The following is a 26,508-nucleotide window of genomic DNA, read 5'->3' as shown; positions in this document are numbered from 1 at the left end:
CGAAGGCAGTCACTTAACCGACTGAGCCACCCAGGCGCCCCTTTTATTTTGTTTTTGATATTTATTTATTTATTTATTTATTTTAAGATTTTATTTATTTATTTGAGAGAGAGAGAATGAGAAACAGAGCACGAGAGGGAAGAGGATCAGAGGGAGAAGCAGACCCCCCGCCGAGCAGGGAGCCCGATGCAGGACTCGATCCCGGGACTCCAGGACCATGACCCGAGCCGAAGGCAGTCGCTTAACCGACTGAGCCACCCAAGCGCCCCAGCAAGTGGTCAACTCTTTGAACTCCAGTTTCTTCATCTGTAAAATGGGTCTAATAATACCTAATGTATAGCATTATTGTGAGGATTCAATGAGGGTATGGTAAATAATAGGTGCTCAACGTGGTTAGCTATCATTATGCTGTATTATATTATTAATATCCACTGTTCACACGGCACACCTAAGTACATGGGGGCTGCTCAGTAAACGTTTGTTGAATGAATGGTTAGTTAGGGAGTGCTTTCAAAAACCCCTCCTCTCATCTTACCTGGCTTCTTATAAGTCACGTAGAGGTAGAGGAAGAACTCAATGACATAGGTGATGACAGCTGCCCACCAGTTGATGACAAACATAACTGCACAGCACAAAATAGCTCCAAAAAGAGACACCCACATGTTGTAAATTCCGTATGCAGGTCTCCATCCTGAAAGAAAAAAATATCTCGGTTCATACGAAAAACTTTCACGCTATCACTTTATACCACCGCATATGATTCGCATGCAGGCAACAGTTTTTCCTAGAATAAAAATCAGAACTTTTGGGTCAAGCTCCCAATTCTGTTAGTTTTCTGTGATCTCAGGTCCCTGGCTTAGGAAGGTACATCAAATAAGAATGCTGTGAAATACAGAAAACGTGTCACTTATGGCCTCTTCGTATGTCCTGCATGCCCCAGTTGTCTTCCCCGACTATAACACCTTAAGCTTCTGCTAGCGACACCATCAGGAGCTGAAAGGAGGCAGGAGAGATGAAAAGAGTGGGGTCTAGTGGGAAGGAGGGGGAGAAGCTCCTTGGTGGCCCAAGAAAAGAGGCAGTTAAGACAATGGACTTATTGTTCCCATGGAGAAGGCAGAGCATCATCAAAAGTCTAGCCACTAACTTCCTGCTAGCTCTGTCTTTACCTTAAGAGGATAGTACTTGCCCTCTCAGAAATAATAATCTATGGAAAAAGAGGGAGACGTTTTTCGCCAATGGCTTCTTAAACCCAATGCATTAATAAGATTTTGCATTTTACAGTGAAAATATTTCTCACAGTTCATATATGCATGGGAGTGTCCCCTGTTCTATTAGTTTCCTGCCATGCAGAAGCTGGGAGACAGCAGCGTCGGCTGGGGAAGCTCTAATTTGAAGGGCATTTGGACGATGGGTGAAGTACATTTTAAATGTGGAGTTGCCAAAATACAACAGAGCTTTCCAAGTCTTCGGGAGGAATTTCTGAAATGGCTACAAGATGGAAATAGCACTTTGAGGACATCCCTGGAAATGCCCTTATTTTTCTGAGTCTGGCTGTGTGTGTGTCATTTCGTGGCTTTGTGTATCCACCTGTCTCTATGCGGTCTGCTATTTTTCCCCCTCTCTCTTTTTCTCTCTTCCCGTTTCTCTTCTTCCTTCCCACTCTTTCCCTTACCTACTCTATTATTTCACCTTTTTTTTTTTTTAAGATTTTATTTATTTATTTGACAGAGAGAGAGACAGCGAGAGCGGGAACACAAGCAGGGGGAGTGGGAGAGGGAGAAGCAGGCTTCCCGCCGAGCAGGGAGCCTGATGCGGGGCTCGATCCCAGGACCCTGGGATCATGACCTGAGCCGAAGGCAGACACTTAACGACTGAGCCACCCAGGCGCCCCTCTTGTTTTTTTTTTTTTTTTAAGATTTTATTTATTTATTTGATTGAGAGATAGAGAGCACAAGTAAGCAGAGCGGCAGGCAGAGGGAGAGGGAGAAGCCGACTCCCCACTGAGCAGGGAGCCCAACATCAGGCTCCATCCTAGGACCCTGAGATCATGACCTGAGCTGAAGGCAGATGCTCAACCGACTGAGCCACCCAGGTGCCCTTCACCTTGTTTTTCAAAGATGAACATAACACGGCACGGAGGCACACATTTCTATGACTTGTGTTCACTGACTAGAACTTTCTGTTCTCTGCTTAAAAGAAGACAACACAACAGAAATAAAAATTCCTCAGTTATCTTCTGGAGCCTCGTGGCCTTGGGTGGACGAAAGCTCCCCTTCCATCCATATTTTGTCTTACAGGCAGCAGGTTTCCCGAAGGGGGCTCGAGACCACACAGAAATGTGTTCATATCCCTGATAAAGGCCCTCATGGTGAAGAACTTTCTGAAGGTCAATAGTGACGAGTATCTATTCTGGTGGAAAGGCAGAAGGAATTCTAATAGCCGATGAAAGCGAGGCAGAGGTGAGAGGTGGCGAGAGAGGGAAGGTTCTTTGGTGTGAAATTCTGCACCTCTTTCACCCACAGTCTGCGGAGGGCGGGGATGCCACCGGCTTCAGCACGAATCTGCATTGACTGCACTCAGCAGGTAATTATGGGAACTACTCATCCTTCTCTTTTGCACCATGGGCAGGAAACAAATTGATAGTAAGGAAGTTTCAAAAATACACATTTATTCCACTTCTGTGGTCACTTTCACCCTGGAAATAAATAGTGGAGTTTTTCTACTGCTGAAATAAATGTGGTTTCTCTTGCAATGAATAATTTATTGCCGCAGGAGAAAATTGACTTTACGGTTGGTCAAAAAGGCCATTGCTCAAATGATTCTTTTTCTATTTTAGAAGTCACCCCACCCCCAACTCACCAAAATAAAGTGGATTATGCTGCCCACTAGGATATAAGGAAACATATAAACACAGATTGAGCACTTTTCACTGACTTATTTCATCTTATTGAGACAAACTAACTGTCTGCTTAGGCTTCTTTTAGTTTTGAAGAGTCAGCTTACCCGGAGATTTGGCATACGAGGCATGGAAGCAGGAGAAATTAATAAGTGCGTACGAGGCCAGGAAGAAGTTGGAGATGATGGGGGCGATGGTGTTCAGTTCCGCTGTGAAAGAAGCACAAGTGAGCATGTCCGTGTGAATGATGAGACCAGGGGCTGAACAGCTGTCAGAGCCTGGAAGCTTGACTTTATTTGGAAATTGAAAACATAGCTAGCATCTGTCAAAGTTTAAGAAGTTAGTGATTTTTCTTTGGGATTGCATTCATTTAAAAATATATTCTCAGCCAGGGTTTCCATAAAGCAAGGAGCAAGAAAACCTCCCAATGAGAGAAAATAGACGATAGACAAGACCTCTACCCAGCAAACATTCAAATGGGTGTGGGTGGAGGGTTTGGCGACTGGGCAGATGAAAAACTCCCCTGTCGCTCTTGCAGAGGTACCAAATCCTGCAATCTTTCTCTGCTGTGGATATAAGCAAAAAGCTCTACAGGGCAACAGATCAGTTAAATACCAGGGCACCCGAAATGCTTAATTGGAAATTTCTATACCTAACTTGCTCTCCCTGACTCACAGAACTCTTGCTAGTCCTTTGCCCTTTTCTTAACATTTCTAGAGAGCTCTACCTCTCAAGGTTTGCCAAAAAAAATATTTACCCCAGTAGCTAAATATCTGGTATAATTTAATCCTAGCTGAATGGTTTGCTGTATAAGAAATAATTTAGTAACATTCTCATTTATCAACCTCAGTGATGCAAATGCAACTGGCAGCTGGGTGTGATTCTAGATCATAGATGCTAGCAGGGAAGTAGGCAAAAATAGCTGCCATGAAGCTCATGTACGTTGTTGTGAGTATTTTTAAGGATGATATTTAATTTATACAATTTTTTTAACACTTTGGCCATTTGATCACATAAAGGCATTATAGGGGAATGATTTGAGGTCTTAAGTTATGTAATGGAAACATTTCTGTACATAATCACTTTTTGTTTAATTTTTTAAAAATCTAACAAACATAGTCATATCTTCCCCCTCTTTAACCTTGTAGAAATCTTAATGAGGATTCAGGAATTACAGTCACTTCCTGAGTTTATGTGATGATGAGGAGCCTTTAATGTTTGGTGCCACTGCGCTGAGGAAGGCTCTGCCCTTCTAGACAGAGTTACCATGGCCTTGCGTTTTACTTATTTTCATCTGATATGCTCACCAGCAAAGGTGGCACCTTAGGGAGGAATGAGGAATGTGCAGGCTGAAGTTGATGAATGTGCCTCTTCAAGATTATGCAGCTATTTCTATATTGCTTAGGGAGAGGGAGCCGAGATGATAGTCTGGGCAAGGGGTTCTCAAACCTCAGTGGTCTACAGATCTCTTGAGGAGCTTCTATACATGCAGATTCCTTATCCCCTTATCCTCTCCGGGGTTGGGTCTGAAAAATCGACACATTGACAAACCCCAAGTGATTCTGATTCTGATATAGGCGGTCAATGGACCAACATTTTGTAAATGACACTTTAATTCTCCTGGTAGCTGCCAGGCCAAGAGATGTAGAGATAGGTGGCACCTGGGGAAGGCTCTGGAATTAGATGGTATCAGGCAGCTTGGAGGAAGGATTTGGGTTGCATTTGGTTGGATGGATTTCCAACATTCGGATTCAAAGAAGAGATTAAAGTCCAAAGTCTACCTCAAGTCCTCAAAGGCTGTCTGCACACAAGGATTCCTCATTTCCTTCTTAGACAGACTCCAATATTCCCAATTGGGATATTAAACAGAAAACAGGTAATTCCTCAAGCTAAAAGGAAAACCCTACCAGTAATCAGAAGAATTCTTTAGCTTTCAGTACGCACAAGAAAATCACGAACCAATAAGAATGAATGCCATGGCTATAAGGAAAGTGAGAAAGTATCCTCTCAGGGGTTCATTGTTTTTCCCATATCCCTTTGCAAAGAACTGCAGGGCTTTGTAGATGTTGTCCTTGCACAGAGCCTAGTGGAAAAGAAGAGGAGAAATTCGTCATTTATGTCTATGCACAGTCATTTTCCCTAGGTGATTCAAACAAGAAGATTTGGAGAAAGATGAAGTGATACACAATATAGGCACAAGTTAACACAGCAGTTTATCATTCTCTATATTATTTGAATCGATCTTGACTATGTGGCAGACAGCATTTGAGCCAGATGCAAACGTTAAACTGTTTCAGAAAATGATGGAAAATGATGGCTGGTGAGAACGAGTATTTCAGCCTGATCCACGTTCAGTGGAAACGGACGTAGGGAGAAGCACGTGCTCTTGGCTTATGTCACCTGGAACACTTTGGGTGCGCTGACGAGGGAGGCCAGGGCTGAGGAGAGCGTTGCAGAAAAGATGCCGGCAGTGATGAGGGGGCCGAACCCTGACACCATGCTCATGACCTTGGGAAAAGATGTTCAAGTAAGGAGTCTCATCCAACAGACAATTAAAAAACAAACAAACAAAGCCAAAATCTTATGCAAATGCTTCCCCTTTTACTTTCCGTGATTTGGAATCTCCTTTATAAGCTAATTGCTTCTAACCGGATTCCAACCCCCTTGCCCTGCTTCATTCTCCAGTTCTTCATATTTGTTTTTTCAAAATGGAAATGGCCATTTTGTTGTCATTGTTTATGAAAATAGGAAATGCTCACCACAATACATCCAGAAGATACTGGAAAAAAATAAAGAAGGAAATGGTTTCAAGGATTTTGACAACATTTCCCCCCTTCTTTGGGGGCATATGTTTCTTTGACAATGGGAAATTCTATGGAGCAGAAAGTGGTATTTTAATAAGGTTTGGGGAGGGCTCAGCTGTTTCCCGGTCTTTTGAAAAGCTTTTGCCTTTCTTGTTCTTTCTGCATGTAGAGGCTTTTCAAACCTTTGCTTTCTCTGTGCTCATTAAATATAATTTTAGATCTGAGACATGATGAGATTCTATCAATTTAAGTCACATTTTGGAATAATGACTTCGGCTGAGTTCATTTCTCTTTGTTGGTTGTTAAAATAGATGAATGAAGCCTTCATGACAAATTTGCCTCTCCCTCCACTCACCAATCATTCAGACAAATTGATGTTTCAAGTTCCACAGTTTTCCCAACTTCTCTTGTTCCATTCCCCTCATTTACCTCCCCTTCTGCCACTCACAATTTCCCTCTTGGCCTTGTTTTCCAGGCACTCCAGGATCATGTCAGGGACTTTCCCAAAACTGAGATCCATGCATGAAGTGCATTCCAAATACCAACTATCTAAGTCTCTCTTTCTCCCCACCATGAAATCTGGCACCATTGATTGGAAGATGCAATATGTCGGGTGGTAATCTTTCCCTGATGATGCAATTCATACAACTGCCTGTTCTCTCCCCACCACAGTAAATGTAACCACAGGATTTGCCACCACATAATGTCTAAGGAGCTCCCTCCCCTCACGCACGAATTGTTCCTTGCTGAATTCAAACAGACCAATAATTAATCAGTTGCAAGGTCAGAAGTTGCATTATTCTACACATGACTTTCTACAAATGAAACCTTTAAACCTGGCATTCTGACACCAGAGACATACAACTTACCTACACAAATAGCAAAAAGAAATAAACTTTTTTTTTCTGTTCAAACCTGGAAATTGTTCATCAGCCCATATTGACATGGTTCATGTCGACATCTTGAGAAGTCATAGCCCAACCCACAGGCTGCTGAACCATTGCAGTTCATCCCAGAAATGATGGTATCATTCATGCTTCCGGTGGCGTCTCGGACCACACAGGCCCCTGAGGAAACAACCGTGGCTCATCATTTCTTTATAAGGGTTCTTCTCCCATGGGATTTTCTTCCGAAAACATAGTTTACTTTGAGTCTGAGCAGGTCCACTGCCATCCTCTCTTGTCATCCTAGGGACATGGTACCTGAAGGTTCCCATCCTCAGAGGCCCCAGAACACCCCCTGTCTCTGACAGTCTACCACTTCTACTGCCTTGGGGGGTTTAGGTCCAAGCTCTCACCTTTGTAAGACACCTGGGGGTTGGAACTCTCCAACTCTTACTTTCTGAAATGCACATGGCAGTGCTTTGCACATAATATTCAATTCATATTTCTGGCGTGGTGCCACTGACCAAGTGTTTTTCAGGTAGAAGGATTTATTTCTTCATCTGCGACAGAACTAAGGGATGGCATTATTGAATTCTAGTAATTAAGAGACCTGAGCCCTTGTTTTCAACTGATGATAGTCCTTGCATAATTTTTTAAAGAGTTACAATTCAACTTTATACAGAATTTTAAAGGTTTAAATAATAAAGAAAATGTTTGGGGATAAAATATTGAGATTTCCTTGGTAATATTAATGGTCAAATAATATTTGACCAAGTATCAGTTTATTCCATTGCTTTTATCTATTTTGATATTTCTGTTATTTTCCATTATAAACATTCTATGATGAATATCTTTGTGCACAAATTTTTTCTTCTCTATTTCAAAATATTTCTCTAGGATAGATTCCTAGAAATGGAGTTATGAACTTTTTAAAGATCCTTGATGTATATTTTTTTAACAGACTTTCCTTATGAATTTTATAACTATAATCTCTGCCGCTATGTATTTGATAGGATTATTGAAATATATGAATATATGTGGAAAATATGTAGAAACTTTTCTGAACTACCTGAAGGATAAATATTTTACAAACTAAATCCCAACCAATAAAACTGTTCATTTTGCTTTTCAAACTCCAGCTGGTATGAATTTTCATTCTTGCTAATAACTAGCAACATTCTTGCTAGTACCCAGTGACAGGTACTAATGGGAACCCTTTATTTTACCCATAGAATTCATATCCTGTGAATCTGCAAAAGATTTAAAAACAATAGGATCTTCGTGTTGAAAGAGTAAAATAATCAGTACCGGAATCCTGTTTACATAGCCCTGAGGGGTGGCCTCCTAGCCTCTGCTTAAACAGTTGAAATTATGAATGTTGGTTACCAAGCAAAACCATCTGTTCCCGATTTTACCTTTTTGCATTGTTCATTTATGTTGAGCTGACTTTTTGGAGTCATATATTTTGGCTTCTGCTCAATACAACTCCCTAAATTTCCATGAAGCCAAGCTATGAGCCATAACTTGCGCTAATGGCAGGCCAAGGACCCCAGGACTATCCTCCTCTGCAGGGAAAAGTACAGAAAGGGAATTTTCTTCCAGGCAAAAACTGGAAGAATCTCTGAAATCAGGTCTATAACTTTACTCGTTCCTTCATTTTTGCATTGTGTGAGATAGGAAATCATTTGGGAAATTTAACGTAAGGTGGTTTCAATGTCATTTAAAAATGCGTCAATTTTCGGGGCGCCTGGGTGGCTCAGTTGGTTAAGCGACTGCCTTCGGCTCAGGTCATGATCCTGGAGTCCCAGGATCGAGTCCCGCATCGGGCTCCCTGCTCGGCAGGGAGTCTGCTTCTCCCTCTGACCCTCCCCCCTCTCATGTGCTCTCTCTCATTCTCTCTCTCTCAAAATAAATAAATAAAATCTTTAAAAGAAAAATGTGTCAATTTTCTAAAGTATTGGAATAAAATCTCTTTACATGTAACTAAACTTGGAAATGCCACAGCAATACACCTAACATTATCCAATTTCCTCAAATAAGAGACAGTGAGAGAAGTTAACTGTTTTTGCTTTTTTCTCCAGAAGCCAATGTAAGAGAAATGCACTTCCCAAATTTCCTTTAAGCAGAGTATAATTGGGATGTGCCCCGTTCGGTAAAATGGTCATTCGGGCTTCCGCAGTGGGGACCCATATTCCCTAGTGTGCACAGACAAGAGTTTTCTTCTCCGAATGTTCCACATTTCTTCCTCTCCTACTGTGGCGTAAGCATGAGGTGACCCCCAACCAGGAGGAGGTGTGGCTGCAGGCAGCAGGTGGAAGGAAAGTCAGCTTAGGAACAGCAGGTGCATCCACATATGTTCTGCTTACTGAGCAATGTGGGGGCTGACCACCCATACTGCTGGCAGTTGGGTCTTGTTCTGATTTCCTGCCAACTGGTGATAGTGACTTTTCCCTATCAGGGACAGTAGTACAAGGAGGAGATACAGCAATTCTATATCTTTCATGCACTCCTAAGGCTTTTGTTTTTGTTTTTGTCTTGTTTTGTTTCTGGCTTATTTTCTCTTGCTCTGTCTCTCACCTGCCTCCCAGGGCAAGGGAGGTGGATGCTGGGAATGGTGGCTCCTTTGGCAGTGGGGTTATCACCTAGAGTAACTAATGGGATTCTCTTTGTGTTCAGTCAGAACAACAATCTGATTAACTCTACCCTAGCCCTGACCCAGAGACACCTGTATTACAGCTTAATTGCATTCAAACCCCTAAAGCACCCAGGAAGGGAATTAGAAATGTTGTCTTTAAGAAAGCCTTTCAACCCCCTGAAAGCCCACTGGACATAAGAACAACCAGACTCCTTGTAATTCTGGCATTCTGACACCAGAGACATACAACTCACCTACACAAATAGCAACTCCTATGTAGGCGACAGTGGTGATGAAAATGGCCAGCATGGTTCCTCTGGGGATGGCATCTTGGGGATCCTTTGAAGAAATAATGTGGTGGGATGAAGAGACAGGGTGGAATAAGAAATAGAAATGACTTGGAGTTATTACTGTATTTCAAATGTTTCGGCTACCCTTCCTGAGACAGGTCTGAAAGAAAAGATCAAGCAAATGGCAAAGTGGTGAGCCTGAGTTCTTTTTGGACGAATGTAAGGTGTTCAAGGTGAATAAAGAAATCTCTAGAACTTTGCGCTGAATAGAAGAGATGTCTAACTGTCCAGGACAGAGTTTTTATAGAAAAGTAGACCAGTTAGCTCACTCACTAAGCGTCTCCCTCCCCTTTATCTCCTGTGAATTTCATGCAGATATATCAAACCTTAAAGTATTGGGGGAAAGACGCAAACACACCCCGCGCATTGATGTACCTTGACAATATCTGTGTGTGGGTATTAGTTTTGTACTAAGCTTAGGCTTGCCTTAAAAATAAATAACTTTGAAGCAAAAAAGATGATCTACTAAGTTCTCCAATCCCTCAAATTTCCCATTTGGAATCTAGTTCAGGAATGACTGCTATGGGAGATATTTAATTTCCATAAGCAAGCATAAAGAAAGAGGCAAATTTAAGCTTATACCAGAAAATGGGCTTTTCTTTTTTGCTTATGTATGTATATAAATTCACTGGGCTGAGCTCACATCATACATAACATACCATTTTATATCCTGTTTTGGGGGCTAAATCATAGCATAATCAATTTCCAAGCACTATAACTTTTAAATTATTGAATTAAACTTAACAGGGATTATTAAATAGAGATTTCAATGTACTCTTGCTTATACAAGGCAGTGCCTGGCATATAGAAGGAGTCAATAAATATTGAATTGAGGGAAGCGCAATCTCAGTAGATATTAGTCCCCCCACCGGAGGACCTGAGATGTATCAATACAAATAAGCAATAAATGTAGTTAAAGTTTAAGCTTTTTTGTTTTTGTTTTTAACTCAAATCTGCTGATCAAATCCATCAGAGAGGCCAACTCATGGTAAATTTCCAACCTGACAGCTGGAAATAACTATACAAGAGAATTTGCCCTTAATGGGAGTAAGTCAGCTCCATGGAGCCACTCTGTGGTCATTGATTCCCACTCCTTTAGGAATATTTGTACATAGGCCTAGTTCTGCTGCATATATATCTAGTCTCCTCCTTCCAAACTATTGTCTGCAAAAGTGATTTTGGCTAATGAGTGCAGTTGAATAGCACGTCAAAGAAGAAGAAAGTAATTGTGGCTGAAATGGGCCCCACTCAATCTCCCAATTCATGGTATGTTTCAAGTTTTATTTTATAAACTATTTCTTGTGATCTGAGTGAAATGGGAAGATTAATTTAAGTGGGAAGAAAGGAAATATATATATAAAGATAAGAGGTGTGAAGGTGGAGGGCAGTCATGTACCTCAAACATGAAAGCTTAGCTTTTATGTAGAACCATCTCCTACAAACTCTGAAATTACTTACTTAGAATTTACATGAGGGTCAGACTTGACCCAATATAAATCAGGATGTCAGTATCTTAATGTGTGATCATATATTTACCCTGTCTGCTCTGGCTCCTTTTCCCCTACACAGGGACCAGGACTTTGACAAATTCTTATTTTTTATTCTAAATGTTAGTTTCCATCTCCCCAGCTGTAACCTAAAAATCTAACCTTCCTTCACCTTTCTTTATTGGATATTATTTTTTTTTCTTAAGACAGAATACACAAGCAATCTATTAGATGGCTGCTTTTTGAGTGTCAAGCACATCTAATCTTGCATCTCTGAAGCCACATCTTAACTATCTTGATTAGATTTGGGTACCTCCCACATCTTCTCCTAGGCACATATTTACAGATTATCAATTAGCGTTAACCAATGGAAGGCTCAGGGTGGGAACTTTGTAGCATCCCCTTGTGCCAACTCTTGTTGTCACTGGCAGCCTGAAGTGCCATCTGGAGAAGGATTCTGAGGCTGTGAACAGAGGTAACGTCTTGCATATCCCTACAGTGTATAAATAATACATGTTTACTAAGTTGAAATGAATCTATAATGTGATTATTTCTAGTTTCACTCTCAGAGAAATCCTATCTTTAAGTACTGAAATTTCCTTGTCACTTCCCATCATGTGGTCACCTCTCAGTTCCTAACGTGTTTGACCACTCTGGCTTTGATCATGTTAATTATTACTTCTCAGACATTCTCCTCTCTTGACCTTCATGATCCCACTCTCTGTTGAGTTCCTTACCTCCTAGATGGCTGTCTTTCTTCTTCATGGACTCCTTTTCTACCACTAACATTCTGAATGTCACCTGGGCACTTTCTTGGTCCTTTGCTCTCCTCCCTCTTACACGGACCTGGATGAACTCATTCAGGCCATGGCCCCCAGTCCTGCCCTAGATCCTTCCCAGAGCTCCAGACTCATAAATCTAGTGACCCACTAGACATCTCCACTCTGATGTCCTTTTGCCACTGCAACCTAAATGGCCAAATCTGAGCTTCTTTATTAACCTCATCAATTACAGCATGGAATCAATTCAGTAGGTTGGTTGCATCCAGCATTAAAAGAATACAATCGAATAGAACTGATGGGGCAACATCAGCAGACATCATTTGTAATAAAGTTAAGAACTGCTCGGGGAAAATTTTGTATGTGTGCACTGGATTGTGATGTATAGTGTTTTCTGACTGCAGATCATAGTAGAAAACACTCTTTCCGTTTCCTCTCCTAACCCTAACAAAAAGCTATCCCTTTGATCCAGACTGCTGTGATATCTTCTAATTGGTCTTTCTGCCTTCGGTCTCCCTACCTATCACCCCCCACCCTCTAACCCATCGTTTCAAGCTGCTAGTAGGCTTTTTCTAAAACAAATGTACACATATCACTCCCTGATCTAACTTCCGTAGTGTCTCTGGCTAGTTTTGGGATAATATCCAAACTCCCTTTTCTGTAGTTTAAAGTATCTTTGCATTCTACTTAATAGCATATATTAGTGTATACGCTGAAAGTTAAGATTACTTGCAAAATCACTTAAATATTTTTAAGTAGAAATAATGCAAATTCTTACAATACTATGACTGCATGTGCCCTGAAAATCATGACAGAACATTCTCTACATTTTCTTTATATAGAAACTCAAACTCAGAGATTTCTCAGTACCAATTGATAGAGAAATAAAGCTCCTTACTAGTATAGCATCCCTAATCAAGTTAGCATTCATCTTGGGAGAAAGGAACTTTAAGTCTTGCCATTTTAGATAGGGATATCTTCTGGTTCTTGCTTACTCCCAGCATGTCAGGACACAGAAGGTCCTTTATAAACATGCTTATGAAAATGTTGCTGAAACAATTTTACTTGCATACCCCATTCCACATGTCAACTGATTTCCATCAGCAGCATCTTTCCCTGTGCCTTTTGACATTCCAGGCCTTCTGTTCCAAATGTCCCTCTCTTCTTTATTCTGTTGATGAACCCCTATTTGTCCCTTGAAATCTGGATGGAGTGTCCCTGTCCTCTGAAGGCCTTCCCTTACTTCTTCAGGGACAGGCAATTACTGTTTCCTCTTTCCCTTGTACATGATTCTGTTCTTGCTTCTCGTGACTCAGACAGAGTAAGTCTGTTTTCACCTTAGACCACGAGCAACTTGAAGGGAGGACTGTGCTCTTCTTTGCTTCCCCAGTGTCTGGCGTTCGCAGGTGCTCTGTAAGTGTTGGCTGAGCTGAACTGACAACTAAGCATCTAATACGAACTTGTTTCTAAGGAAAGTACAATATTCTTTCATTTAAATATGTGCTTACAGTTTGCAGAATTTTAAATCAGTGACCTCCAATACTTTTCCAAATCTGAGAAACTGGCAGCTCCACATCCATAGCTAAATTTTGTTAAGTAGTGATACTTAACTACTCGAATCATTTTGAACAAGTTACTTAATTTTCTGAGTCTCCACCTAATCTATTTTATGCCATATCTCAGCCCAAGAATTTACCATGGCACTGTGGTCCCTAATATGACAAATCAAAATGCCTTTAGTCATTCACTCAACAAATATTTATTGAAACCTTCCTAGCTCTGAGGAGGCAGCAATGAATATAACCAAAGGCAAGGTCCCCACTCTCACAGACTTACATTCCAGAGCAAGCACCTCTTGCTCGGGTCTCACCAGTAACGATTTTCCCTTGTATTATAAGGTCATCCAGCCTCATCAGGGCTTCTCCAGTTAAACTTACTATTTCCAGTATCCCCATGCCTGACTGTTCTTTTGTCTTCTCTGCCTGGAATACCCTTATATTTTCTCAACAATAGTCAGTATTGAGCTTTTGCTCTAAGTTCACACTTCAAAGTAACTTCCTTGAGGAAATCATCCCAGACTTAACAATTATCTGTTTATTGTGTTTATCTCACAATTTATTTAGACATTACATATGATGTTCATTTATACATGTCTCTTATAAATATTTCTTGTCTTCCAAAGTTGATTATAGATGTACTGAGGTAAGACCTCTGTCTTCTCCTTTTTTGTATATGGTAGAGACTGTTTACTATCCCCTAATATCCATTCTCACCTTCCTCCTTTTAACACAAGAACTCCCTAAAATTCTAGGCTCATGGCTGCCCAGCTAGAGACTGCATTTCCCAGCCTTCTTTTCAACAAGGCAAGGTCACAGAGACTAAATTCTGGCCAATGGAATGTCAGCAGAAATAATACATGCAAGGTCCAGGAATTGCTTGCCCTCTATTCCTTACTCCTCTTCCTGTGGGCAGGAACATGATCTTGGAAGTGACTGGTCATCTTGGACCTTGCAGGTGAGGGCATACGCTAAGGGAGTGGTAAATCAAGAGAGGTGATCTGGGATCCTGGGCTACCATGTGGAGCGGACTTTTCTTATTCCACTGCATGGCCTATGAGGTCAGATTTTTATCCACTAGAAAAATAAACTTCTATCTTTTTAGGTCACTGCTACTAGTCTTTTATAAAACATTCAAACCAATATTTTAACAGTGCTCCTTACAGTACTTAACATAAAGTAATATGAATGGAGTGCTAAATAAATACCAATTAAATGAATGAATATTTCTCTGAATTTAATGACATAAAAATTCACTAATAAAGTGATTTTTTGGAGGGGGAGGGATTGGGTGGGGTGTTTTTTTTTTCCTGAATGTTATGTGTTTTTGTTCCTTAGATGTTTAAAAGAGAAAGGCTTCTTCTGATATTCTTTTTACTGAGCTATTTTCATTTTGTTGGAAATGTTATACACTGCCAATATTCTCTATCCTTCCGGTCTCACTGAATAAGACTTTTGGATGGACTATCGGAAACAGGATGGTCTGGCATTAAAAGAGAGAACTATTAAATTACTGGGGACCCTTACAGAAATGTTGGTTTTAACATCAGTAGAGAACTATGGTCACTGTTGACCTCTACACCTTGTGTTGCTCACCAACAGCACCACAACTTCCCAGGATTACAAAAGCAGAGGAAAACGACATACCTCCAAGTCTCCTGAGATATTGGCACCAGCAAGAATCCCAGTAGCTGCTGGGAAAAAAATGGCAAAGACAGAGAAGAAGCCTTCACCTTTTGTGAAGCTTGGCCCAAAGTTTTCCGCAAATATTGATGCTGCAACACAAATAATGAGAACATTATCTTGTAGACTTTCTTTACAGAAAAGGAGATACGGTTATTTTTAGCTTCTATCAATGTATCATGCAAATGGGTCCCTATATTCTAAATGGAATGAATTTGAAGATGTTGGTATATTCTTGATGAACCTCATGTCAATATTTGCCAAGAGTCAGTATATGTATATATCACAAGGTTTTAGATCTCTAGGACATAGCTCTGAAAATTTTTTTTTGGGGCAACAGAGACCCAGGCCTCCAGATTTTTTAGAACCTAGAAGATTGAAAAAGAGGGAAATGGAGACTTTTTCTCATGACCATGCTGGCATATTCACAAATATACCACACATGTACCCTGCCTTACACATACACAACTCCTTTCTTATGTGCATAAATATTCTAATCAAACACAGCTTTTCTATGCTTTTTTTTTTTTTAATTGGAGGGGAAACTTGTGGGTGAAACTATCTTAAAATTTTGCTACTTATGTTCTAACCTTCCCAGTCCTTGCTCCCAGAGATTAGATCTTAAATTCTATACCAAATTTTCATATATAGGAAAAGAATAGTAGCAAGGAACTTTAGTCATAAAATAATACTATCCCACAGGGTCTCAACAAATTACTTAAATGAGAAGAGAACGATGTAGAAGAAAAACAGAAATGGAGGGAAGAAAAACACAAACAAAAGAATCTGGGGTGATGCAAAAACAAGGGAAGAAAGCTTAAATCATCAGAAAAAATACAGCAGGGGTTAGAAGGAGGGAAAAGAATAGAAAGGAAAAGGATATTAACATGCCAAGCAAACAAGACAAATTTTACAAAGAAAAAGAATCAGGAAGAAAGAGGTGATCTGATACCAAAAGGAAACAGACACTAACAACTGAATCAATGATGAAGGGAAATATTTTTTAAATCTCAGCAGTGGATTCTTGAGTAAGCTAGAGTGGAAAGCTAGGATGGTGTGTATAGGCGGAGGAGAATTTCATGCTTTGTGACATCCCCTCAGGATCCTATGCCAACTCCTACAATCTTTTGTGCTTGAAAACCTGACAGTGATGCTTAACTAGGTAATGCTATAAATAAGCAAGGTACAAAAAAGTTTAGCAGGGGGGTGCCTGGCTGGCTCAGGAGGTGGAGCGTATAACTCTTGATCTCAGAATTGTAAGTTCGAGCCCCATGTTGAGTGTAGAGATTACTTAAAAGTAAAATCTTAAAAAAAAAAAAAAAAGTCTAGCAGGAAAATGACCATGTTTGGCTTTAGTGTTCTCAACGGTTGAGCAAATTGTTCGAACTATGTTCTCTTTCCTTGCATGTACAACTCTACTTCCTCTATTTGACAGCAACAACAATTTGTCCCACACTTGAATGTTTTCAAAGTACTTTTGCATCCACTATCTGATTTACTTCTCAAAAGTCCCCTCAGGAAGTTGTTATCACCCACACTTCAGCAGGGAAATTTGAACCCCAAACATGTTAGGTGACTGGTCTAGCTGGCAAGCGGCAGGGTTGAGACTCACTCTGGATCTCCTGAGTCCAATCCCAGGCTCTTCCCCGGATCACACTTGGATTCTAATGGCTGACGTGGGGGTAACAGGGGTGGTGATGGAGGTGGGCAGTGGAGAACCACTGATTGTCAAGCAACTCATTTGTCACACGTACCTTGGTAGTTAAAGAAACCTCTGGACTTCTTCTCATTGTTGGATGGAATGACGGTTCCAATGAAGAAGTTTGCAATAGCAATGAGGAGAATGACCAGAAGTATCACCTGAGCCTGGAATGGCAAAGTAAAAGGAGGCCAACTCAAGAATTACTTAATAAAGTTTTACATAATTACAAAAGTCATGTCTACTGAAAGTCCACTGGACAAAGACTCTATCTGGTTCTTCTGATTAAAACTACAATCCAGAGTCGGTAATAGTGTATCTTACGGAATGGTATCTTAACAAGCCTTTTCTGACCTGAGTGTAAAAGTTACATTTTCAATGGAGGCATGTGCTTGGGCACTTGAAGGTGACATTTCAAAAACATTCCAAGTACTAGGTGAGTAACTTACTGCAGTGCCCTCAGGAATATAAATGGAGCCCAGAGTTTTATCGCTGATAGAGTTTATTTCTTTTCTAGGCAGAGTGCTTATGGATTCTTTCCTTTCCCAGTGCTAAATGCAACAGGAGTTGCATTAATAACACAATAATTCACAGAGTTCCCGTGATGCTTAGTACACTTGATGTTGGGCTACCAGTGTGTGCCCAGCACAAGTGATTTGCAAGGTTGACCAATCAAATTGTCTTTCTTTGTCCCCCTTTTCCCCTGCTGATATTTCAAGGGTCTATTGGCTTGGCATTCCCATATGCTGTTCCCTCTGTAGGGAATGCACTTCTCCCTACTCTTGGCCTAACTATTCCTTCTTCTCATCCTTTAAGCCTTAGTTACTTTGTTACTCAGAGAGGACTTTCTTGACCACTGAATCTAAATAATAACAGCTAACATTCACTGAGGGTTTACAATAACGGACAGATTTCACTTTACCAGTATTCTTTCAGATAAATAATACTACCAATAACTGTCTGAAGTAGGTAATATTGTTATCATCATTTTAAAGATAAAGAAACTGAGGCACAGAGAGGTTAGGCACATTTCTCAAGATCATACAGATATAAACCAGATTCAAATCCAGGTGCTGTGGCAACAGAGCTAGAGCTTTAAACCTACCCTCTACCACCCTGAAGCTACATTGCCTCCCTCAGGGAATAAAGTCATTGTAAGTAGATTCCCATTGTTTTCTATCTGAGTGCCCTGTTTATTTCCTTTATAGCATGTTCACAATTTACCATTCTATATTTACTTGTTTGTCTACTTGATCATTACTCATATCCCCACAGACCACAGTATGTTCAACTAGGTGCAGGACTGTGCCTGTCTGGGTCACCCCGGGTCACCACTGAATATCCAGTACCTAGCAGAATGCCCAGCACCTAATAAGCACTGAATTAATTTTCGTTTGATGCGAATGCATAATCCACAAATAAATGCTGTATAGGAATGTTTCTCATTGCCTTATGGAGGTGGACGGGTTTGGCCACTTTTCAATCTCTGGGGACCTCTTGAAGTCTAGGTACCGTATCTTCAGGCTCTTAAGACCAGTTGCAATTATACCAGTCACTGTAGAGTTATAAATCAGATAAAAGACATGCTCCTGTCGTTCAGAAATTTACTGTGTTACTACTAGTTAAATCCAGATATTGTCTAGTTCCAGGACTTACTCCTGAAGTACTGCGTCTCGGGGGAGAACGATAGTTTTGGCCTTTATTCCCTTCTCCCATTTCCTTTGGGCTTCAGGCACCCACAGTCAGCTGGAAAATGCGACACCAGGGGTGGGACTGGGAGATGCAGGTTTCCAGCATGGACTGTTCCTATGATCATAAGGGGCCTGGGTGTGAAGATGGAAGAAACTGAGGTGTCTCTGTCACAGTGGTGACCACACAGAGAAGGACAAAGTACAGGCCCGATCATGTGACACACGAGCAGGGAGTCCTGACTGCCTGTACCTCAGGTTTGGAGGGCTTGGGGCTCCCCCCAGTGCTAACCTGCAACTTTCGCTATAGCAAGTAATAATAGCAATTCTTTTTGAAGATGGGGTTTGTTCTATTCCTGCAATTTGGTCAAGACCGAGCAGCGGTGGTTGACGACATCATTTTGAGAAAAATCACCTTTGCTTCCCATTCCATTCCAGCTACTGAAATTCCTAAAAGAATCACCACTGTGATGGAGCCGATTATCCGAATGTCGTTGGTTGGATCCACCATCATTGAGTTGCTCTCCTGGAACAACAACGAAAATCACTAAAATGGTTAGAGACGGAGCTTTTTTTTTTTGCCTGTGTGTCATATTGTAAAATTGAATAGTAAGAAGAAATACTGTGCACTAGTGACCATTTGGATAATGGAAAAGCGAGGTACTCCTAAATCAGAGATTAGCATTATTTTGTCCTATAATAACAGGCCACTGGTAGCCAAAGTTAGGAGTTGGAAAATCTAGATGCTCATTCTAGTCACAGCTTTTAAAGCTATTGTTGCGCCGAGATAAGTATGTGTACATGTAAATACAATGTTTTGTTTCACAGGAATGATTATTTTTGCGTGTCAAGGGGAATCTTAGAGAAATAAAACTGAGTGGTTTTCCATGTGAATATTGGAAAATGCATGTTATTCAATTAAATAACAAACTCCATAATCCAGATAATGCATTTCTTGAAGATCACATACCTTATGAACTATATAATCCACTCATTTACTTATCTAATTTTCCAATAAAGGTCCTTTATTACTGATTGAATTCAGTGAACGCTATCACTACCACGGAAGGAGAACTAGAAGTTAGTTCACATACCAGCTAGTTAACACGCTCACAGATGACTGTCGAGATGGCATACCTAAGCTAGGAAATGCTTAGTTTTCTGCAGTGAGTTGTTCTAATGTTTGAACTGTCTTTCCCTTTGGAAATCTATAACCACAGTAGTAATATTGCTGCTGATAATAGCACCCATTATTTATCTTTTGTTTCATATTTTACACAGTATTTCATGTACATTATTTCATCTGTTCTGTACCACATTTCTATGAAATACATAGAACAGCATTAAAAGCCCATATGATAGATTTGAGAAACAACGTTCAGATGAATAGAGGGACTGGCCCAGAATATCTCAGCTGATCAATATGAGAGCCAGGATTCCAAGCCAGTTCTGATGCCAAGCCTAGAGCTCCTTCAACTATATCCAACTTCCACATTCTATAGAACAAATCTATTTCCTTTCATCTTGCTATAATGATAACCTCTTAGTGCCCTGAAAAGGCAAATTGAACTGAATTATCTTACTTGGCTGAAGAAAAGAAAAACTTTTAATTACCTTAAGAAGATCTACCACCGTTTCAGCAAATCCCACCACATACATAGCAACAGCCACTGCATTGGCAAAAGCAAAGATCAAGCCTATAGATCCACCGAACTCGGGCCCTAAGCTTCTGGAAATAAGATAGTAGGCCCCACCTAAAACAAAAAATGAACATGCTTTACTCTGAGGAACTGCTAAGGGATTTAGTTTCTATGACCAAATAGTTTTGAATAATTTTTCTTCTAACAAAAATATTGCAACTTCCTAATAATTTTAGGAATCTTGTGTTACTTTAATGAATAAGTTAGCCTTTCTTTGTACTCTGAGAATGATAATAGAACACAATAGAATTATCCTGACTTAGTAAGTTCTGATTTATTAAAACCCAATTGTACACAAATTGTATGCAAATAAGACTACAGCAAACTTTACCAAAACAAAATGCTTTGCTTTCTTTTCTTTTTTTAATTTATTTATTTGACAGAGACACAGCGAGAGAGGGAACACAAGCAGGGGGAGTGGGAGAGGGAGAAGCAGGCTTCCTGCCAAGCAGGGAGCCAGATGCGGGGCTCGATCTCAGGACCCGGGGATCATGACCTGAGCCGAAGGCAGACGCTTAACAACTGAGCCACCCAGGCGCCCCAAAATGCTTTGCTTTCTAAAAAAAATTCATCGGTGAGTTCAAATCAATAATGTAATCAAAGTAAAATTTTATATTTGAAATTTCCTGAAACAGGTAGTCCTAGGCAGAAAATGAAGTAGGTGGAGTTTATCATTGCTATTCTACCTTCCTTTCTGGTATACTTTTCTGATATATATTTTCTGCATAAAAAGGTATCTGTATGCAGGGCTCCTGGGTCGTGCAGTTGGTTGAGCACCGACTCTTGGTTTTGGCTCAGGTCCTGGTCTCAGGGTCTTGGGACTGAGCCCCACGTCGGGCTCTGCTCTCAGCTCAGAGTCTGCTAAGGTTTCTCTCTTCCTCTGCCACCCCCACAAATAAATAAATAAATTTTTTAAAAAAGGTATCTGTATAGTGCTACGTATTATCCACTCTATAAATTGGAATTGGTTCTATGTTTTTAGCTCAAGAAGGCAAGATTATTGCCAAATACCTATGGCGGTGGTAAATGGGAAGAAAGATAGGGAGGGCTTAGAACAATCGCTTCTCCTTTGGACCTTGAAAAGATGTTCTATATGTGGCCGTGAATTTCTTTCTTTGCACATGAAAAGACTGAGCTGCCTTGGTTACTCTTAGAGGGTAGTGAGAGCAGGTAAAAAAAGACTAGGTGTTGAGAGGCCTAGTAGCTAGATGCTCTGAGTGACCATAGGAAACTAATGACTTCCTCTAAGGAGCTAGTCTTAGAGGTGGGCAGAATTGGTAGAGGAATGACACTGAACAAACATATCTCAAAACAAAAACAAAACTATCTTTTACAGAAAAGGAATTTCCTCCACTGCAGTAACTCCTTTGGGTTAAAGGGTCAAAGCTCTCTTTAGAAATGTAACCAATTATTTGGGTGGAGCAAATCCCCATTATCTCCTTTGTCCACAGGACATTAAATAAATTAGCTAGCCAGTTACTTCGGCTTGGTCAAAATGAGAGAGGGGCAGGGGAAGCTGTGAGAGGATGTGTGTTTGTGGAAGGGAGAGTGCTCTTAGAAGGTCCTGGGTAGGGAAACCTGGATAAGGTACCCAAGTTGCGGCCCCAGGAGAAGCCAAATAGAATGGGAGGGGGAGGGGTGCCTGGGTGGCTTAGTTGTTAAGCGTCTGCCTTTGGCTAGGGTCAGGATCCTGGGATCGAGCCTCGCATTGCCCCCGGCATCGGGCTCCCTGCTCAGTGGGAAGCCTGCTTCTCCCTCTCCCACTCTCCCTGCTTGTGTGCCCTCTCTCCCTGTCTCTCTCTGTCAAATAAATAAATAAAATCTTTAAAAAAAACCCAAAAAGAATAGGTGAGGGAAGACAGGAATTAGAAGCAATGATAAACCTTGCCCTCTTCATTTTCCACCTAGGCCTGCTTATTCCTGGATGATTTAAAAGTAACTCTTTGTTCTGTTTAGTTGTTTCTATTTTCTTTTGAAGGATCTTCTCAGGACTGGGGGCCACTGGGAGCTTTGTGTTGGGGTGAACTCTGAGGGCTTATTAAGCAGGGAGTGTCAACTGCGGTGCTAAGTGGGCCTGGGAAGAGAGCCAGCAGGGCCTGGCCAAGGCACAAATAAACCATATATTTTACTGTAATTATTTATGCCTTCTTTCTAGACACCCAGTCACTCTCTATAAACATGTTTAATCACGGGAAATGGGTCAAAGAAAACCTTCTGGAGATTTCTTAATTTTAGTTGAGAGAATTTTGCCTTGATGTTTAAATTTGGGTTAGTTCATTTTGTTTTAAGGCTTTGGGGACTAATTATGAATATGCAAATTTTACTTCCAACATTAAACCAACTGCAGACATTACTCTGTAAGCCAAGCTTGTAGTCATAAGTAAATGAATTGACTTACCTCCTCTTACTACTCCATTTGTGCAAATAGCGGACATAGAAATACCTGTGAGTGTTGTCACCACCACACTCAGGCCGATGATGATGACTCCAAGACCTGCAAAATCCCCCAAGAAAGGTGTTTGACTCCAGTAGGTCAAGAAGTCACCAGCACTTGAGGAGGCGGCGGTCTGAGTCTTGTCACAGAAGGGTCAGTCTCCCCATGAAAAACCTGAAATGTTCTAAAAGATCCCAGTCCATGAAGGTCTCGGAAGCACCTGAAAGGTACTAAACTTTAAAACTGAAGCCACGTCTAGGAATCATTTCCCCAGAGACACTGGCAAGGGGTTTGCAGACTGGCCTGAAAAAGAAAACATTCGCCGGAGGAATTTGAGCACCTGGAAACCATGAGCTGCAATGTGCCCGAGAGTTCCATTAGAGGAGATCCCACAGCTGAGTGGCGCGGACCAGGACTGAGCTCACGGTACCTTAGGTTTCCTTCCGCATCTGGCGTCAAGCACAGTGGGCTCCTTGCTTGCTCCAGTCAAAGAGAAGTATATAAAAACTTTTCCTACCCGTGGCAAGCGATGAGGGCATTAGGTATCTTAGAAATGTTACCTCCACGAACAAACCCGTTAGTCGCTATTGCAGAAGTTGACAACCCAGTAATAGAAGTTACCATGGTGGAAAGAAGAATTATGAGAACTCCAAGACCTGTTAGCAATGAAAGATAAAAGATAGTATGTTTTACTTTTCTTACTTGGATTCCCATTGCTGCAAACTATACTGCCTCTGATTTAAGTTTTCACGTCCACGCCTGGGGCCCCAGGGGAGTTGCTTTGTGCTCGGGAGAAACAGGTTTGCCTGGCATAAAGATCAAGTCCGAGGCCTACTCATTACGATGAAGGATGGTTTCCAAAAGTAAACACAATCTAAAATGCGGCCCTGGAAAGGAAAAGTTGACTTATGCTGGTGTCCTGGGAGACAAACTACCCTGGCTGCGAAAAGAGAAAACATGACATTTGACCTTCTCTCTTGCTTGAGAGGAAGCTGCATGAGAAAGTTGGGGGTTTGACAAAGGTTAAATCCTTCCCCATTTTTCTTGCATCTCTCTTGCCTGGAGGGGAAAAGAAGGAACCAACTTGGATTACCTTTGAAAACACTCCAGAAAGGTCAGCTGGTGGACTATCTGAGCCTAGGTTGCCTTTACCTTACAAATGATCGTGCAGGTCACAAGTTTAATTACCTCCTCTGACATATCCATTTGTGGCAATAGCAGAGGTGGATAAACCAGTGATACCAGTCACTGTCACGGCTAAGCCGATGATAATCACACCAAGACCTCAGTTGAGAGAGGAAAAATAAAGGCAATTAAAGAGTGGAACAGTCCATTAGATCGTTTACATAAAAGCCAGCAAATCTAGGGTAACCACCAAAGGACCACATTGGAATTAACAAGTTGGCCTGGAAATCACCAGAGTAAATGCTCAGCTTTGAAGTTTTCTGCCTAGAAACCGAAGAGCTAAGATGTGCAGCGAGACTTGCTCACAACTGAACAACGAGGGCTGGTCAAAATTTAATGGGAACCCCATTTTTTATGCTGCTCTAGACACCTACAAACATAATAATTGGTCCATACAATTCCAAGCCGCTCATATAACTGGAGAGTAAATGTTCATCCTTCCAGGTAACTATCTTTTTATGTCCATTTGGTTGTGTGGGAGTGGAAAATTACATACAATATAACAAATTGTTCATCTGGCAGATGAATAAAGTGGAAAGAATCAAATGGAATTACTTTCATTTATTGGCTACGTGACCTCTGGCAAGTTACTCATTTTCTGAGCCAAACATGGCAATGGAATTAGAAAGAATCCGTGTGGAAAGTGGCCAGCACAGTGAGTAGAACACGATACACAGTCAGTGGCCCTGCTTTTTGGTCCATGTCCACAATAGTTATAACTGTTGTTTATTGAAAGCCTACTATGCATCCAGCCAGGTGTCAGGTAGCAAGAGAACTGCAAAGAACAAATAAAATGAAATGAAAAAAACCGCCCTCAAGGATCTTATGGTGCAGAAGGTCAATGATTCTAGGAGGCAGAAAGTGATAAACCAGAATTCAGAGAAAAGGGGCGCCTGGGTGGCTCAGTTGGTTAAGCGACTGCCTTCGGCTCAGGTCATGATCCCGGAGTCCCTGGATCGAGTCCCGCATCGGACTCCCTGCTCGGCAGGGAGTCTGCTTCTCCCTCTGACCCTCCCCCCTCTCATGTGCTCTCTCTCTCTCATTCTCTCTCTCTCAAATAAATAAATAAAAAGTCTTTAAAAAAAAAAAAAAGAATTCAGAGAAAGGCAAGGCTGCTGTCAGCTTCAGGAAGCACACAGACAAGAGGATACTGAAGGGTAGCAGAATCTGCCACCCCGAAATATACCACTTTAGCAGAAAGATTAGTTTGAGCTAAAGGCAACAGAAAAAAAGCAGATACTTCCCCCTATTTGCCTCAAAACAAGACGTAAGTTTGTAAAGTGGATCCACTTTCCTCTATAGCAGGAAGGACAGAAGTTCATCAGCAGAGCCAATTCAAGGCCCTTCGCAGCTGGAGGAACCTACCTAACAAACTTACTTATTTTCCATTAGTGCCCCCACAATCTGCCACCCTAGAAACTCAGTCCTTTCCCTTTGTCTTGTGACTTCTCTAAAAAAAGTCTTGTTCTCTTGTTAAAATGCTATGTAAGCCCACTCTTTGAGTTACCCATTGCTGAGTCTTCCCTTGTGTACACACGATGCCTAAGTTAATAAACTTCCGATTGTTTTTCTCCTGTTAGGCTGTCTGTTGCCAGTGTTACAGAAAGAAGTTTGGGGTCACAGGCACTGAAATCCCCCTGGCTCTAGCCAGAACGCTCTACCCTGGGTCTGTTTGGTATGGTCCCCCACGTAGAGTGGACGCTTCGTAATTGTTGTTGGCAGGCTGTCTTGCTTCCCAGGGTTATTAGAACAGTTGTTGTCTAAGAGAGGCTGTAATCTCTCTGGCCATGCCCTGGGCGAAGGGGAAGTGGAAGGAGAGGAAGGACAGAGAGAAATAGAAACAAGGCATTGGAGGCTGCCTCTCTTGATGCTCCTGGCTATATCCTGGCTCTAAAATAAGTCTCGAGGCTATTTCACAGTTTGAAGTGCAGTAGGAAGAGGTTAATTGTAGGCATGAGATGCAAACTTCAACCATATTGCTTCAGTCCCTACAGACAAAGTTTGGTGTTGTAAGAAATAGTTGCACTAAATTCTTCGAATCTATTGCAGGGATCCTGTGGTGAACATCACCTCTACATCACCATGTGGCCTCAGTTCTTTGTACCCCTACAGGTAGTTTCATCTTATCTTCTGCACATTATTTTGCTTCTGATTTTGTTTTGAGGACATTTGATGTCAAATGTTTAGCTCACCCCAGCAACTATACAGAACTATATAGTTTGCATTTCAGGACATTAAACCTACTCTGATTATTCCCCTACCCTTATTTTCCCTTTGCTTCTATTTTCCCAGCAATTCTTATTTATTCTTTTGCATTCTGTATATTTCTGTAAACCATTTGAAATCCTGGAACAAAGTTTTATACATTTAAACAGCAAGGGATTTGCTTTCCTCTCACAATTAAACATAAAATCCCAGGGTAAGAGGCAGCTTCGAGAACACTCAGTTTGTAGTTTTCTCCAAGGGAGGTCCTTGAACCACCTAATTCAGGAAAGACCTGAGGTGTTTATTAAAAATGCCCAGACCCCTGGGCGCCTGGGTGGCTCAGTTGGTTAAGCGACTGCCTTCAGCTCAGGTCATGATCCCAGGGTCCCGGGATCGAGTCCCGCATCGGGCTCCCTGCTCGGCGGGAAGCCTGCTTCTCCCTCTCCCACTCCCCCTGCTTGTGTTCCCTCTCTCGCTGTGTCTCTCTCTGTCAAATAAATAAATAAAATCTTTAAAAAAAAAA

The 26,508-nt window shown here is 41.3% G+C and overlaps 1 protein-coding gene across 3 annotated transcripts in view; it reads right to left on the bottom strand.

Moving 5' to 3' along the window:
• SLC12A1 (solute carrier family 12 member 1) overlaps window positions 1-26,508 on the bottom strand; it is an 87,326-nt gene that overhangs the window by 46,844 nt on the left and 13,974 nt on the right. The window contains exons 4-14 of one of the 3 annotated variants that reach the window (XM_081829694.1): window positions 23,784-23,879; window positions 20,076-20,215; window positions 18,877-18,987; window positions 16,829-16,940; window positions 15,039-15,166; window positions 9,474-9,558; window positions 6,616-6,767; window positions 5,297-5,404; window positions 4,856-4,979; window positions 3,004-3,105; window positions 536-691 (exon numbers count right to left, since the gene is read on the bottom strand). In XM_081829694.1, the coding sequence (XP_081685820.1) occupies window positions 536-691; window positions 3,004-3,105; window positions 4,856-4,979; window positions 5,297-5,404; window positions 6,616-6,767; window positions 9,474-9,558; window positions 15,039-15,166; window positions 16,829-16,940; window positions 18,877-18,987; window positions 20,076-20,215; window positions 23,784-23,879 (1,314 nt within the window). Of the gene's footprint in view, window positions 1-535; window positions 692-3,003; window positions 3,106-4,855; window positions 4,980-5,296; window positions 5,405-6,615; window positions 6,768-9,473; window positions 9,559-15,038; window positions 15,167-16,828; window positions 16,941-18,876; window positions 18,988-20,075; window positions 20,216-22,559; window positions 22,656-23,155; window positions 23,252-23,783; window positions 23,880-26,508 lie in introns of all 3 variants that reach the window. The other 2 variants (XM_006736800.2, XM_006736801.2) reach the window with 2 other exon arrangements.

This window comes from Leptonychotes weddellii, chromosome 9 (assembly GCF_054177405.1).
Source record: "Leptonychotes weddellii isolate Sample4059 chromosome 9, ASM5417740v2, whole genome shotgun sequence".
Classification (NCBI taxonomy): Eukaryota; Metazoa; Chordata; class Mammalia; order Carnivora; family Phocidae; genus Leptonychotes; species Leptonychotes weddellii.
This window is presented reverse-complemented; position numbering and strand designations above follow the sequence as displayed.